This window comes from Periophthalmus magnuspinnatus, chromosome 6, assembly GCF_009829125.3.
Source record: "Periophthalmus magnuspinnatus isolate fPerMag1 chromosome 6, fPerMag1.2.pri, whole genome shotgun sequence".
NCBI lineage: Eukaryota > Metazoa > Chordata > Actinopteri > Gobiiformes > Gobiidae > Periophthalmus > Periophthalmus magnuspinnatus.
Genome location: NC_047131.1, coordinates 18,260,679 through 18,278,211, shown reverse-complemented (window position 1 = coordinate 18,278,211; position 17,533 = coordinate 18,260,679). Strand labels below are relative to the sequence as shown.

General features: G+C 38.7%; 1 protein-coding gene across 2 annotated transcripts in view; it reads left to right on the top strand.

Annotated features, from left to right (window-relative positions):
• Positions 1-5,011: 5,011 nt before the first annotated feature.
• Positions 5,012-17,533, top strand: part of pot1 (protection of telomeres 1 homolog) — a 59,357-nt gene continuing 46,835 nt past the window's right edge. For both annotated transcript variants that reach the window (XM_055222340.1, XM_055222339.1), the window contains exons 1-4: positions 5,012-5,072; positions 15,020-15,144; positions 15,735-15,807; positions 16,532-16,632. In XM_055222340.1, the coding sequence (XP_055078315.1) occupies positions 15,037-15,144; positions 15,735-15,807; positions 16,532-16,632 (282 nt within the window). In that variant the 5' untranslated portion in view covers positions 5,012-5,072; positions 15,020-15,036. The remainder of the gene's footprint in view (positions 5,073-15,019; positions 15,145-15,734; positions 15,808-16,531; positions 16,633-17,533) is intronic.

The following is a 17,533-nucleotide window of genomic DNA, read 5'->3' as shown; positions in this document are numbered from 1 at the left end:
AACAAAAAACATTAATTCGAGATACCAGACTTATAATGTTTTGTTCTCCAAATTACATAATTTCCTTGCATTGCTAAATTTTCTCTAATCCTAATTTGTTGGTTATCTTTGTGGTTGTATAAAATTGTATTAGCAATTTCTAATGTCCATCCATGTTTTAAAGCATATCCGACACAATTTGAATTGGCACAATAATGACGCCCTACTCACCCGCTGTGTGTCCTTCCATCTACCTCTACCCCACACTGGTCTGACCCAGATACTTCTGACAACACCAGAAGAGGTTTGGAGTGAAAATGTCAAGCTTTCCCTCCAGAGTCTGACAGAGTCGACCTCCAACCGCTAATAAAGGTTTACTGACCGTTATCTGCTTGTGTTGCATTGGCACCAGGTCCAGGGAGAGTTGTGACGGGGCCAGGAACAAACTGCAGCTCACAAGATGATATTGATGAACTGCAGAGAGAAAAGGAGCAGACAAGAGCTTTAACGAGACCATGGAGACCACTGAGGGGCTGGTTCAGGGTGGGGAGAGGGGGTAGGGACCATGCAGAAGACCGCTTTTGGTTGGACAAACAGGAAGGATTTAGGTGAAGGTAGTGAGCATATCAAGATAATAAGGGTTGTCAAAAAATACAGTTACAAATTGATATTGACAGAAAAAACACCACAAAACGGACTTTGTCATTTCTCAGCTAACTCATGTTTTAATTGCAATCAGTATTCTCCACTTCAACCAGACCGATTTACGGGACAGATGCCAGTCAGGAGAAAATAAGTTTGGAAAAAGTGACACATGATTGTCAAATGGCCAAGTCTGTTCAAATTGATCTTCTAATTAGGGGCTGAGGGTGACTATTCATCCCTGTGCTTCATTTCGGGTATAGCCATTTTATCTCCATGGAAAGAAGTAGGAACTACAGAGGGGATCCTGCTCATGGTAATGCATTCTTAAAGTACAAATATGCATGGTAAGAATGTTTTTGTGATATGTCTTTAGCAATAAAAATGCTAGTAATTGAATGAATGCGATGTATATGTTTATTGTCATCAAGAATAATTTTTGTTTAATTCTTCATTACCAAGAAGGAGCCTCTAATCAACAGTTTGGTTAAAGGAACAGTTCCAATTTTTTCCCATGCATTTGAGCAAAATTTGCCTGGTACAGTAGGTAAAATAATTATACAGCATTTTATTGTTTGATAATCAGGGAGTCTACAGAAGCATGCTAGTTGTTGTTAGCATTACTGTGACGGAAAAACTCTGCTCTGTCCTCTGAATGTTGTGAAAAGTGCTTATAAACTCATCATGGATAATAATTAGAACGCTCATGAGATAAGTGAGTGAATAATTTTGGAACACTGCATAATGTTTAAAATGAACTTTTCATGTTATTAAGCTTGTGAAAGTCAGGTAGCCTGCAGCATGATTTTGGGCTACACAAAAATAAATCGAATTGAATAATCTATCACATTTGTGGAGTCTTAAACTCTAACAACCACCCACATAAGTCTGTGTCTCGTGTAGACAGCTTCATATGTGTATTTTATGCCATTGCACTGGGAGCCATGAGACTGCTGCTTGGCCCAGTCTGTGGAGTGTCTGCTACAGAGAAACTCATTAGTGCTGAGTAATGAGCCTCCTGCTAACACAGTGCAGAATTATGCTCTCTATCACACACACCGCTACTGTTTGGCATTTTTCAATTTAATTAAACAGTCAGTAATCTGCTTGTAAAAGCTTCTGAGGTCTCCATCTATAATGAAACATGGCCTGGCATTAGCCGAGCTGAGATGACAGAGGGATGCTATTGTTTCTGCTGGCGCATAATACCCCGATCCATCCTCATATTCTCAAGGACCACGCAGCATGAGAGATAAAGCTAATACTAAACACAAGATACAGGGCATATTTTGGGAAACTTTTAGTCCTTCGATGTTATAACTTCCTTCTTAGGCTTTGGTGACCTTGTAAGCCAAGCAAATTATTCTGAACTCTCTCATCCTTGCAATGTGGGATGGTTGGGGTAACAGATGCTGGTTGAAAAGGAAATGTCTAGCCTGGCGAGCAATGCATCCCACTTTCTGTTTTTTGTCCCACATGTTTAACAAAATTATTTTTTTTACCTTTGTCTTGCATAGTTTAGTTTTGATTGTTGATTCTGCAGAAATACATGCTATTCTGTGTTACTTTTCTTTTCTTTTTTAGTTGAAGGTTGCCATGTTTGTTTATACAGTTTCTGTGATCTGCCTATCAATCATGTTTGTCAATCATGCTTACAACTGCCACACTTTTACTTAGGACTCAAAAGCAGCACACAACTCGTAAGTAGTTTAAATGTTTATAATATAGGCTAGTAATCAGGTCAATCTTGCAAGTATCAGAGTGAGGGGTCCAGAGGTGCAGGCAGATATGGGACTGGGGGGCCCAGAGGTGCAGGTACCGTGCAGCTTCCAAAAATCAGACTGTGGCACCTGGACACAGCACAAAGCGATCGTAATACAAAAAACTCTGAACACGTTAACTGGTTTTGTGGCACCAACCACATCTACTAACTGGAGAAGAATCAACGATGAACTGGCAAGGCATGGATGAAAAAAACAGACTTCTTATACTTCAGGTAACGAGAAGGGAAATTGGATTCTGATGTGCCAGCTGCCAGATCAGGTACGCCAACGCAAAGGTGGGAAGAGACAGACAACACAGAAGGGAGGGGAAAACAACAGGGAAAACAGTCCAAGGGAGGATCCTGGCGACAATATTCTAATGCTAAAACTATTCAGACCACAGTGTGACATGACGTGACCTTTGCTAACACAGAAGGTGCATGTAATCCGTCCATGGGAGTTAAGGGGACACTTTTCATCCACTTCTCTGCAGCGTTAGCTCTTTTTGAAGCCTTTTTAGGGCTCATCCCGTTAGGAGTCACAACAGTGTCAGCAGTGGCCAAGAAGCTGTCAGCATCGTAAAACCATGCTGAGAGCCTATATGCGTTTTACCTCTGCTGACAAACTTAGCCTAGGTGTTACGAATATGATGAACAAGTTGCTAACGTCTAGTCGGTAAGAGCTGCCAGGAAGACAATAGTGATTTGAAAACACAAAAGACCTTAAAAGTGCTGAAGAATACCTGTTTTTTTTCTGTCTTAAAATGTAAAAAAATAGGCTAACTGATTCTATTTTAAACAGTTTGCAGCTATCCAAAGTTATTCCTCACTTTCCTAACACATTTCTAGCAACAAATTTTCTGTATTCACTGCAATAATCCAAGGCAAGTTTATTTGTATAGCACAATTCGTACACAAGGTAAAGCTTTCTTTCCCCAACTTCTCGAGCCCAGAGAAGAGTTTTGCTATCACTGTAAAGTTAACAACTAATGTGCTAACAGCAGACTTTCTGTTCCTTGGACGATAAAATGCTTTATAATTATGCAGACAAACATACAGTGGTCTTATCTCTGGGCCTACTTCTAGAGCTACTTTTAATATCTGTGCTAGAGAAAAAAAAAAAGCTTGCTCAAATACACACAAAAAAAGTGTTTGTACCATACACAGAAAATTTGGTTGCTCTGTGAGACTCCTTTTCATCCTATACTTACTTCTAATTTGGTAAAGACAATGATGCCATTTAGCTTAATATGTGACAATTATAATGGCCTAAAGCATATTATCCTGTAATAAGGTAATTAGAGGTTAAACAAGACACAATTCCCACAAGACAAGCTACATGATTGTGCCCATGAAACAAGATTTGGAGATTATCCTATTTATACTAGACCTCATAAATTGTTAAAATGTAGGCGTACTTTTATTGAATATATTTAGGCCTTTATGATTACTTACTTTGTAGCTCTACAAGACTAATACACACTTGATGGCACTCTTCAGCAGTCCAATCGATGTAATCCATATATAGGCCATTTTCACTGAGCCGCCTGGCTAGTTCTGGTTCTATCAGAAAGTGCAGAGCCACACTTCTCACTCCATTCATTGTGTATTGGAAATTAGCTAAGTCCTGCTGAAATAAATCAATATTTAAATACCAGGAAGTGGACAGCAAGTTACGGCTAGATTATCACAGACAGCATGTCAAGACCTTTACTATGATATATATATACTACATGCTACAGAGGAAGCTTGTTTTTAGAAAAGTACCGGTAGGTATTTGTGTCTTGAAGCTAATGCTAACTGCAATTAGCATTAGTTTAAATAATTGTGATGTTAAAATAGCGCAACATTATGAATGATTTTGTACAGAAAAACAATCAGTTTGTCGTTAGATGTATTTTCATAAAGTGTCAGATGTATTTTCAGAAAGACAGCATGTCAACACCTTTCCTACATATAAATACTTCACCAGAGGAAGCTTGTTTTTAGAAAAGTGGGTATGTGTGTCTTGAAGCTAATGCTAACTGAAATTAGCATTAGCTTCAATAATTGTGATGTTTAAAATAGCGCAACAATATGAACGATTTTGAACAGAAAACCAATCGATTTGTCATTAGATGGATATTCATGAAGTGTCTGTGTTCTCTTTTTTAGATTTGGAATAAGTTAACATTAGTTTTGAGACAAACATACCTACTTTGGAAAGCACAAACTTTTCCTGCCCTGCTTACACCGTCATAAAGGTCTCAACACGCTGTCTGTGATCATCCATCCGTAATATGTTGTCCGCTGTCGAGCCTATTGGTGGCAGATTACAAAATTCCTTGCTCAGAGGTCCTAAAGTATGTAATGTAGTTGATAATGAATTAATTTATATTTTAAAACAATTGTTCCATGTTTTTTGGGGGGGCATGTCCAGGCATCCGTACTAGGTGAGGTTGCCAGGTTGGAAATTATTCTCTTTTAAATTAATACATTTTTCTTCGATTTAATAGGCTAATTACTGTTTACCAGAGTTAGACAGAGGATTAGTAAGGAAGACATATGCGTTTCTCTTGGCTTTCTCTTTTTTTCCGGACGTTTGTGAATTAACGCGTTGTATCATTGGCTGGAAACTGAGGCGCAGATGTGGCAACCCTGCGGTATCCCGTCAATTCGAAAGCAGCGAGGGAAAACTGATCCACAACAAGTAAGTTTCTCATCTCCTTTTTTTTTTGGCTGTTTTCCTTCACTACACAGTTAAATGCATCCAAGAGACATATGTTACAGTTACGTTTATAGTTTGTGATCAGATCGTATCTTTCTTAGCACTTCCGCGTAACTTTGACACGTTTACGCTCGATAATATTTGCTAAACTCAAACGCAAATATAACTACAATATAATCTTCAATGACAAATTTCCTACGTGCCGAATTCATCTTTGCTATTGCTAGAGGTTCTTACGTGTGTTTATTACGGTTTATTAATGCTATGGCTTGCGTTTTAATCAAATGAACGCAGAGATGTGCTCATTATTGAGGGAGTTTCGGCATAGTGTTAAGTTTATGGTAAAATATCCTGTCTAGAAACACACCAGAAATCTATACTGTAAATAATATGTTTACACTGTAGTCATTTGTGCTTCTGTTGCTTAGTCAGTGCTTGATCCGAGCCTTTCTTGTCAGGGAAAGAGCTTAGATTATTTTGTTTTGCTAAAGTCGGCTAAGAGGCTAACTTTCTGTATAATAACGTTATACCAACATAATGACAGGTTCGCACGTGTAACATTCAAATATAATTTATGTTCAGCATTAAACCAAGAAGAGACTTGTAGAGCGAGTGTTTCCTTTTCTAATATGTTTTGCAAAGTAGGTTTAAAAGAAACTATCTGCAACCAGGAAAAAAAATAAGTTATTTAATGGCTTCAACTGTACAAAATCCCATTTCCTGAGCATAGTATAATGGATTGACTGTGAAGTATTTCCTGTTTGTTTGTGTTTTTTTTAGATAAATTAAGCAATTTCTGGACAAATGATTCCCAATAATTCTTGTATTTTTCTGAGGGTAATGTGCGGCACCTCCACATATGCCACAAGACTTCACATCATGCAGTCTTAGCTCTTCTCGTATGGACCGGAGAAGCACTGCATACAGTGTGAGCCTAGGGTTGTACAGCTCAAGATCAGTCTAAAGCTGCGCAGGAAAGGTTAATTTGTGTCCTGTGAATGTGATTTTATAGTGTTGATACTAGTTTTAATATTATTAGTATTAGTGGATTTTTGATACTTCTAAATTGTCATATACTCTCTTACATACTCTCTTATACTACTATACTATATGTTTTGTTGTCAGTTTAAAAATATAACTGTACACTTTATAGTTGAGATTGAGACAGTGTACTTTCCCCACAAAGCAAAGTAAACTCTCTCTTGACAGTTATAGCAGAGAGCAGATGAAGCCGTTTGGTGCAAGGAGCGTCTTGTTCTCACAGGGCCGTGGTGGTGTGGAAGTACAGGGACACTACAGTCTGCTCTGACACTTAAGAAGACTTATCACTGTGCTATTGGCTCGGGATAATTTCTCTATTATTTAAGTCCACTCTCTGCTCTCCCCTCTCTAAAATACTCCTGAGGCAGTCCAGGGAACTCACCCAGTCCTTATGGCTGTTAAGTATAGCTGTAACTAATGGTTATTTTTAGCCAATCTTGCAACTACTCTTATGATTAATTAGTATGAAGTGTGTGAATGTGATTTACTTAATTTGACACTGATGAAGCTAAAGTGATGCCGCTTGAAGCCATCCTGATAGACTAAAATTACAGTAGCTCAGTTGGTAGAGTGTTTGTCCAACTGAAGGTTGGCGGTTACCGAGAGCTGTTGTTGTGTCCTTGGGCAACATATTTAACCCACTTCTCCCCCAGTCTCTGTGTACACTGGTGTATGAATGTGTGTGTGAATGGGTGAATGGTTCCTTAGATATCATCTACAGCAGAGAAAATTTGGAAAAACATTGATTTTTTTCCTGCACTGCCCATGTGTTATGCGTGTGTAAACTTCACTATAATATTTTAAAATAAATATGGCCTGTACTGTAGATTTCAAATGCTTATATCAGGATTGGCAAACATGAAGACAAAGACTGGATATCGGTATCAGCTTCAGCTAAAAAAAACAAAAGAAACCTAATTGGACTATCTCTACCAAAAATATATTGATATATTAATTTATGAGTGATAACAAAATATGTCCGCCCTAGCCCTAGTTTTGAAGCATATTTTAAAGAACTTAAAAGTGCCCATGATATTCACACATGGTAAGCCAAATTTTAAAGTGTTTTTGCATTTTCGACATGGTCATTTCCTCATTGTGCAAAAGTTTGAGTAGTTGAAAGTGAAGCGTGAACAGTGTTTGTGACGCATGGTTTGTTGTCATAGGAGCTGAAATGCATGTAAGCGACATTTGGACGTGCCTGTCATAATGCGCCCAGAGTTTCATTTGCTGCTTTCTGATTGGCCCCTGTCGGGTTATGGCAGGACAGTACTTTACGTCTCCTCTGGTGTCTCCTGATCTCCCATAGAAGAGCCGTGAAACAAAACATGGCAGCTCCACTGATAACAGCCTGACAAGATGGAGAGGAAACGTCTTCCTCACTCTCAGGTGTTGTGTGGAAGTGTTGCAGTGTTTGGCATGATTTGTGTTTTGTGATTCCCTTTGTGGTTGAAGGAAATGTTCCGTCTTTACTCCAAGTAAAAAGGTGAATTTGTTTGGCACATACTGTAGAGTTTTATGCCAGATGCCCTCCAATTAGAGACCAATATATCGTTTGGCTGATATATGCCTTTTTAGTATATTGACTATTAGCCTTCAGTCTCCTGTACAGGCCTTCTGCCTCCAGCACAGGCCGATATGTTTTTGTTGGCTGACATATTTCCTAAGAAATACACACAAAGCATTATTTCAACACTTGAGTGCGAAGAGATAACTGCAGAAAATTTAACTGCACTGCTCTCTTAAAGGTTTGCAGTAAAACAGGGCTATGGGCAAGTTTGCAGTACATTAAAGTTACATAATCTTGAAAAAAATATCAAAATTGGCCCTGCACATCAGCCCAAAAAGATCTGTTCGATCGATTTTGTCTGGATTCTCAACAATCTGTATTGGCATTGGCCATTTAGGTTTGATCAATCTTCCATCAGCTATTTTGAGGCAGAGGATGAAAACATACCCAATACCAATATTGGAAAATATTTGCATTCTCACATTGTTACTGACCTGTAACAGCCTGGTGGCGTCATCACCTGCTTGTCTCCATGGCGATAGATACGTTTTTTTGCTATATTGGGGGACATTCCAGGATACAGGCATCAGGCCCCCCCCTCCCCCGTAAGAAAAGTTAAATAGTGCATCTTCAGATATTTAGTTTGAGAAATTTTGTGAAGTCTGATTGCAGTTTTCATCGAGCCCTAAATGCAGTAAAGACACCAACCCAGAGCAATGAAGACAAATGTCTGATTTCTGATTTAGTGAAGTGTCTTTCTTCACGCAGTTATTTCTGTGATAAAGTGGAAGAAGTTTGTCATGTTGTTGTTATCAGTTGCCGTGTGTGTTTGTGCCTCGGGCCAGGATTTGTGATTCCCTGTGCGGAGAGTGGGCCGGAGCCTGGAGATGGAGGTTTGGCTGTGGAGATAACACACTCTGCTGTATCTGCTCCTCTCACACGCGCCTCTGATTCACATCCAGCTCCTCACAAACATGCATTGGAGATAGCCATCAGATCAAAGATTAAAAGACAAGTCATCGGTGTTTGAGGCTATGTAAGTTTGTCTGATATGAGAGAACATGGGAGAGGTTTGGGAGAGGTTCAGCTGTGGACACCAGTCACTCAGGGCATTTTAGAGACTCACTGATATGTGATATGTGAACATACCCAATACCGAGGCCTGTCATGACAACACATTTTGAAGGTCAATATATTACCGAAGTAAATATAGATGAAAAATGGTAATATTGAAACTAAACCATAAAGCAGATATATCTCCAAAAAGGTATTCTAAATATACAATACTGTTAAAAAATATGAACTGAATATAGTATTTTTCGTGACAGGCCTACCGAGACCTGATCCAGGTGACTTTCCTTAAAACTAGTTGAGTTATTGAGTTATTATGACAGTAATAGTAATAATAATAGTATTATTTATAGGCCCATTTCAGTAGGGAGGGGAGATATTTTAATTCCAGTATCGGTATTAGTTCCAGTATTGATCAATCTTCACAGCCTCATTCACAGTGTGCGCATATATCATTCCCAGACTGTTCTCAATGCATCAGATTAGTTTTTTGAAGTAGAACTGGAAATAGAAAAGCGTTATTATGGCCAAATATCAAATATTGGCTCAAAAAATCCATATTGGCCCATCCACTTCAGTATTGGGAGCTCAACTCTGCGTTCCAAATCATTATGCAAATTATATTTTTCACTGATTTTGCCAAAATGTCAATATAAATGACAGTCATCATAATTTTCAAGGTAACAACCTTTAGATTACAATTTGAATGTTATTGAACAAACCTCCCAATGTACAGTATTATTTCAGAAATAAAAACTTAAAATGCACTGTTCCAAATTATTAAACACAACAGATTTTCAAACAATGTTATTGTTGTAAAGAACTGAAAATGGTCATTTGTTTATTTTTCAGTTAGAAGCATTAGCATATTACTGAAATCATAAACTATTTCAATCAAAACATCTTTTTGGCACTAAAAAGATCCTTTTTCTTTCCCATATTGCTTGAAAATGGTGGTCTGCTTAATAATGTGGAACATCCTTCTTAAGTAATTTTTCTATTTATTGGACTTACCTGGTAAACTAATTTGCACTGGTGTCTTAGATTGATTTGTTGATTGATGAGTTTCACTGGAAAACCAAAAAAAATTACCTTTTGTGACACTTAAACACAATTTGCAGAATAATTTGGAACGCGGTGTAGTGTCAGAGGAAAATATGTATTTTTGGCAAGCCTTTTTCTCCTGAACCTGAACAAAATAAACTACTGTCCAGTTAATGGTGACGCTTGAGTGACCGCTTTTCTGGTCCCATTAGCTGGTCTCTTTCACACTAATAAGGTCTGTGTTCATAAAGTTATTGGTTACTTTTTTAAGCCTAGTATGAAAAGGGTTTATGTGGCTTTATGTGGTTTTAATTTACAAAAAAAAGTGCCTGTACACCTTGGATTGTGAAAGTGATTCATATTCTTTTAATATGTATGGGGTAGAAAAAAATGGAAGTACTACAGGGTTTTACACTAATTAAGCCACAGTTCTTTTGGACCAAAGTCCCATTGCAGTGGTTTTCAGGCTCAAAACATTTCTTTGCTCTTGCATAGTCATTTCCCGATCCATATAGAGGTAACTGTGGATTGAAATGCTTTTAATAAATGGCCTTCTTTGAGCGATTCAAATGGCAGTCTCCGCAGTCATCCTCCGCACACTGCTCCAGGCATGATAAAATACTCTGAAATCACCTGCTGACTTCACACAGGACCTGTTCAATAGTGGACTCTGTGGGACTGTCCCCTGTTGGCAGCAGGGAGCTGTTTGTTGTTGAAAAAGATCATTCAGGTTGGAAAAAGGGCTAGGCTGAGTAAAAAATAACCTGTCTAAATTTAAAGCAAATTAAAGACTTAAAGAGGGGGTATTTTCTTTGGCTTTCTACCATTTTATACCATTGTTCCCTCATCATCATGCCTGAAGAGGTTTTTGATGTCATCGATGCATGTTTTGAGTATTTTAGCAATATGGTTAGCTGTAAGATTCTATGCATTGCTCAGCCCACAAGTATCGATGTCATCTATGCTCCCGCATGACAGTTCTCCAGAAATTTACAAAAACATGATACAAAACTGTACACAGTAACTTGACAAACCTGATGTGATGTGCAGTAATTTCATTAGCAGAATGCACGCTGATTGTGTTCTGAAGGGGGAGTGACTTAACACAGCAAGTACATCAAGAGCTGGGCCAGCAGAGTGCTCTGAGCCGGTGAGGTACGCTTGGACCTGGGGAGATTTAGATTATTTGAATCTCCTAGGCCCATCTAAAAGCTTTAAAACTGATGCACATGCTTTGATATATTTACAAATATTGTAACTATTATCTATAATATAATTTGTTCAGAGTCGACGGATATTATCTTTAAGTGTGTTGCAGTAGGGGCATGTGACTGGTCATCAAAAGTGTCAGGGACTAGGCGACTACAAATTGTTTGGGAACCACTGCTCCATGAGGGGTATTTTAAAAGGTATCCTGCAATTATGGGTAGGGCTGGGTGCTTTTTGATTTTTTTTTCATACCAGTACTTTTACAATACTTGCATTTTGTTGGTTCCTGGACGGTGTTTTTTTGGTGTTTGTACTGTGTGGCACATAAGTTTCACTTTTATTTTCTTTGTACAGTCCACTTTAGATCAGATGCTTTTACTACACGGTTATCTGATCAGAGGAGGAGGATTATAGCAAACTTTACGCAGACTTGCTTGTATACATCTTTATTCAAACACACTCCACACTGAATATACACCACATTGAATTAGTTTCATATTATCTGTTTGAAACTAATTTACGTGGACACTGCAGGCATTGACTGGATGTGGATTTATTATTACATACATTGACTTTGAGACCCTGTAAAGGGCCCGCACTGGAGACTTGAAGTGTTTTCAATTCAATTCATTTCAATTCATTTCAATTCATTTTTTTTTTGTAACGCCCAAAATCACAACAACAGTTGTCTCGAAGGGCGTTCATGTTTTGGTTGATGGGGGAAACCGGAGTACCCGGAGGAAACCCATCCAGACACGGGGAGAAACATGAAAAACTCCACACAGAAAGGCCTGGGCGACCCAGGGATTGAACCAAACCTTCTTGCTGTGAGGCATGAGTGTTGCCACTCAGCCACCGTGCTGCCTAGGCCTTTTCAGGTGGATACAGGTTGCAGCTCTGGACACTCTGTTTCTTCAGCTCTTCTGTTTAACCTCTAAGAGCTGTGTGTGGACACATGTAGGACTATTTTAACATGTGAGTGCAGTTTGTGCCATTGCTTTGTGCAAAGTGCAGTCATGATACGTGAGCATCTGCTCTGCTGATAAATCAGTGCAGTGTATTTACTGGATTATGGACACAGCCATTCAAAGCCAAGGAACTGAAAGTTGGTGCGGAACGAACGGTGTTTCAGTACCAGTACTTACCGAATCTTTTCAGTCGGTTCTTACTTGGAACTGAGTTCTGGTGCCCAGCTCTAATTATGGGTAGTTCACAGGCGTAATATGTGGCTTCATTTATTTCTTTAAATTTGTGTATGTTCCAGCAACATTACAGCGAGTCTGGGTCATTTTAGCTGGAAACATTATGCATTTATCCCAAATATAAAAAATATACGATGGAATTAGGTTCAAAACACCCAATTCACTTGCAGTAAAAAGCTTTATGATTATTATAACTGTCTATAGGTTCTCGTCATTCTGCTGTTGAGTGGTTATAAAACGGTAACTTTGACAAGATAAAAGCTCAAAAGTCTTTCTTTCCACATCTGTTTATGGGATTAAAATACTGAATTGTGGCATTAAAAAGTAATTTAAAAAGCATTACATTTTGTTTGTTGAAACCTGCATAAACCCTGGGCAACATGGTGATCTAAATATGTTTTGTGTTAGCAGTTAATACCCCATAGAAGTAAAATACCCGCTCTTAAAGAGCTTATTTTTAATGGTAGGATTAGAATTATTAAAAGCTTAAGACAAGAGTATAATGTGTTTTGTTTGAGTCACCATTTTGGAAGTGACTTTGTAACAGGTCAAAGGTCAGGCCTGGATTCTCACAATGGTGATGTCCTGTCTCGCTTGTGACACCTTTGGCTGTAATAAGTATTGTATAGGCGAGGTTTTTTTTTTGCAAGTTTTACTGTTTGTAGCCTTTATTCATTTTGCAATGTTGTATGCCCATTAAGACCTCCCTCTTTGTTTAATGCACACTCATTTTGGTAACCTGCATAAATAATGTGTGTATTAAGTCTGTCCTATCTTGAGCTCAATATGCATGCTCCCATCAATTGAATATCTTTGAGCACTGAAATGATCGGTACAAATCTAGTAAAGGTTTATGGACTCAGATTGCCTTCACTTAGCTTAGCAATTTTGATACTAGCTCCCATTACTTTTAGGTTGTTGGTTCAAACTGCCTCCTTTTGGGCTAACTACTTCACTAGTTAGTTACTTACTTACTTACTAGTATTTGATAGAATGCAATGCAATTTTCTGAGAGATAAAACAACTTTTGTAACTCAGTCCGTATCCCCATTTGAACTGTTCTTGTTTTTCTTCCTTTTTGGGCTAAATTAAACCTCCAAAAGGTGCCACATGTGTCTCTACACATTGTAGAGTTTCACTTGACTGCCCTCCATTAGCCGCTAAAGGCTAAACCAAGCACCTGTATCGGGACATCTGTCAGTGCTCCTCAGGATGTTAGCTAGGTCCTTTGTTAACATGTTAGCATGAACTTGAATTTCCCTCTGCTTTACTGAGCCTCTCATTTCCACAGACCTGTCTTTGGGTGGACGTGAATGAGCCATTGTAGGGGGTCTCACTCCCTTAAGGCCTCTCAGCTACTCCGGGGCAAATGGCATAAAAATCTAATTGAAATATTTCTGACAAGTATCTACTTCAGATTTGTTTTCAATTCCAAATTCACTTTAAAGAAATAATGTTGTCACTAAGAGGTCTGTTAACTAATGACGACCCAGTATCAAATTTTAGTGTTATGATTAATGCAAAAGGAAACATCACAGTATGATTATTGACGCATGACCAAACAACTTTGAAATACTTCATTTTCATTCATTCCCACCATGAATTCCTCTAATGTGCCTGGCTTTTTAACATAAACGTTTCGTAATGATACACCAGCATAAACAAAATAAAAGCACTTAAGATTTAGATTTACCTTTTGAACTCAAGATTTAAATAAAATGACTTAATTTTGCCTCTAAACTTACGTATTTGAATTGCTGCTACGATTATATTGTGACATTATTAACCACACTTATTGATTTAACATCCCTAGTCTTTAACTACAGCATTTACAGGTTGATAATTGCACCAATTCGTACTGTGATTTGAAGTTGTTTGCAATTAATTGTGGCGCCTGATTGGTCTGTGTCTCAAAAAGTACAAAATTACACTGAACACTTACTGAAATTTTGTTCAGTTTGCAAAATATGTCCATTTGGTAAGCCAACTTTCTTGCTGCACGATGCAATGCTTAAAAAATACGAGAGAGTGAGGAAATATTGTGACTTGGTTAAAATATGACACACACAGTAGCTCTCCCCCACAAATCCTCTCATTTCTAAAGTCATGAATGAATCAGCCCTCCTCCCTAATTCTTCCCCGTGGCTCCTCCCCTCTGGCCCTATTCCGTCTCCATTCCAGTCCATCCCGGTCGGCTGTCCTTCTGCCTGACTGAGCAGTGCAGTGTCCGGTCGGGTAAGCAGCCGCGTGCCTCCTGGCCTGTTCCCGCTTCATGCCCCTCCTCCTTCGCGTTTACGCTGAGGTCGCATCGTGGGACCGACCCGTCAATTCTGCCCCTCTTCAAACTAATGAGCCCTGACAGGAGGGAAGGTGCTACCTGCTGTGAACACGGGCCGCACGCCCCTCGACCTGGATGTTCCTGTCAGCCCCTTTATTCACTTAATGAGTTTTCAGACCGTCCTTAGCACCTCCAACCAGACACCTTCAAACCAGCAGGCAAAGGTCACATTAGCAGCTTTGTCCCGTACACTTAACTGTTAAACTAATTATATTTAAGCTTGTTAACTTTAAACTTTTTGTTGAAGCATGGTTTTGAATGTGACTACACTAAATATTTATGATTGTCAGAATTTATATTTAGTGACAGCCTTTTACTTTCAGGTCTACCTTATTTACCCTTCAATAACAACAATTTATAGTTTGTTTCTACAGATTTCAGAATATATAACGGACCGGTAGGCTTTTACATTCAAAATCACTGCTGTCGAGCACCAACCTCTACCAATATGATTTACAAACAAACATTCAAATTCTCCCGCTAAAAGTCTCTGCGTCTTTGTTGTGTTTTGTAGGTCGTGGCAGTGACATCATGCCTGTGTGCGTGTTGTCTCAGAGCAGTCAGATCCCTGCTCATCTGACCAGAACCTCCATCTCTGCCATCCGCACCGGCCCCGACTGGACTCATGCTTGTGTCAAGGTACATTTTATTTTGTTTTATACAGCATAATTACATGGTTGTGTTTTTGACCAGACAAATACTTAAAATTGAGGACTTTCAACACCAAAACCATGTTAGAATGGTTATCCTTTGTATCCTTAACAGCGTTATAATCCATGCTTATTATAAACATAGTTCTTCAAATGTAATTGTAATTCACACCACAAGTACGCTACTGTTCTGTGAGGATATGTGGCCTTCGATCTGAACACGTCTGAACTTTCAATTTAATATAGACCACAACTATTATGGTTATCAACATGGATCTCAATTGGCTCTGACACCTCACAGATCCTATCAAAAACCTTGGTGTGGAACGATATAGCTGTCTTCCTCCTTTTCTCATGCTTTTTTTTGTATCTTGTGTGGATGAAAAAAAACACAGTCTGAATTCCTTTCTGAACTCCAGTCAAGTGTGGGCCTAATCCACACTTCCTGTCTGTCGGCGCGTCTCCCAAAGGCCCCCATCAGCACTGCTCTGTTTCCCGCTCGACTTTGATCAGCTGATGTCAAGCTAAACATAAACAAGAGTGCGCTCACGGTTGCTTTGCTCATGTTTGCCTCCACAGGGGAGAGTGGTACACAAAGACGCTCTGGTGCCACTAGACGATGACGACTTCATACTAAAGGCTGTCATTCAAGGTACCGGACTCACAACATGCTTATATGTGCGTGTGTGTGTGTTGTTTTTTTGAGCTGGGAACTAGAGGAGATAAATAGAGCATAAATTACCAGTGAATTAACATAAATGAAATTAGCCATGCGTGTCAGAGAAGATGGGTTTGAAATAAAGGGAAAAACTGGAAAAAGGTTGATTAAGGATTGGAAAAGCAGATGTTTTTGTTTTTATACATTTATTTCAAGCACCTTTTTAGCATTACACATTTCAGTTTTTATGAATGTTTTGTCATGAGCCTCTTACATGTGTACCCATCTAATAACCTACATTATTAGAGCAAATTAAAACCCCAGTATGCAACTTTTTAGCCAAAAAAACTGAAATATTATAAAAAATTGCACTGAAAAAGATACATGCATTCTGGGCAAGCATGCATCTGCAAACCTTACTCTTATTTGAAAAGGGCCTCCCCCTGGTTGTTTCCATGGAAATGTTCATTTGGCTATAATATTCCACAATATTGCATAACACATATCTTATCTCCATCGAGAATGTTCCTACATATGATTTTACCTATTCAGGTGGCATACTACCTCTAGAAAGTTTAAATGAAATTCCAAAACTATTTGTTAGAAGTAGATTTTAGCTTTAGTCATCTGTATTCATCATGTATAACTCTTGGGTTCAAAAAAGTATCTTACAAAGTTATACCAAAAATGGTTCAGGCGTGTTATTATTTTTTTTCAGATGTGGATTCATCTCCTAATACTACATGTCCGGAGATATCCATTAAGATGCTCCTGATGGGATCACTGGCCAAGGACTTCTCCACGACTGTCCACCTGGGGGTGAGCTAATCTATAGAGGAATTAATCTTCTAATCATAGACTATATTTTTAAATGGACATAGCTAACCTGCTAGCCGCCACGTTCCAAATAGGCAGTGATCATGGGCGCACTTCCGACTCCATCGACTGCGGCTCCATCAACTCTAGCTCCAATTCACTTTACATTAGAAAACTATCGCCCTTCTCTCAGTATATGCTACTGTCAGGCTCATCAATTTGGTCTTAAAATGTTCGTATTGACCTACTTTACATGATCCTAGTATTTTTATTGTGCTATTGTGTCCGTAGCTCAAGATATGAACATTAATAAGAGACAAATCTTCTTTTCCCAAGGTTGCTCCTGCTAGCGTTAGCAACGGGTTTGGTTAAGTCCTCTATCCCTGCTAAACCAGCGATAAGGAGTGTTACCTTCAACAGCCTGGCTTTGGATTGGCTCTTTGGTTGCTATGTTACTCGCGGTTGGAATTCCAAAGATGGAACTCAGCTCCAAATTCACCCCTATAAATGCTTCAATGAGCTTCATTTGACTGGAGCCAAACACTATGAATGATGTCACACTCATTTAGTCCACTTCGTAGTCCACTTCTATCTATGCTTTTAATTTAAATTAATCAGTGCTTTATATTTAAATGTAAAGTGTTGACATCTGGTGTGAGGAAGTGTGATGAAGTGAAGCTAATGTCAGTCTCAGTTCAACATTTCTGTTATGTGATAATAAAACACTTTTCTGTCAGAGCTTTCAACACGCACATAAAGAAATCCCCTAAGAATGTCTTTAGATTTCAGTGATACATTTAGTGTCAGTGTAAGAAAAATATGTTGAAATCTTTCTGAAACAAAATGCAATGTTTATTACAAGCCGCTATTACTAATGTGATTTTTGCACATTTTACAGACATAC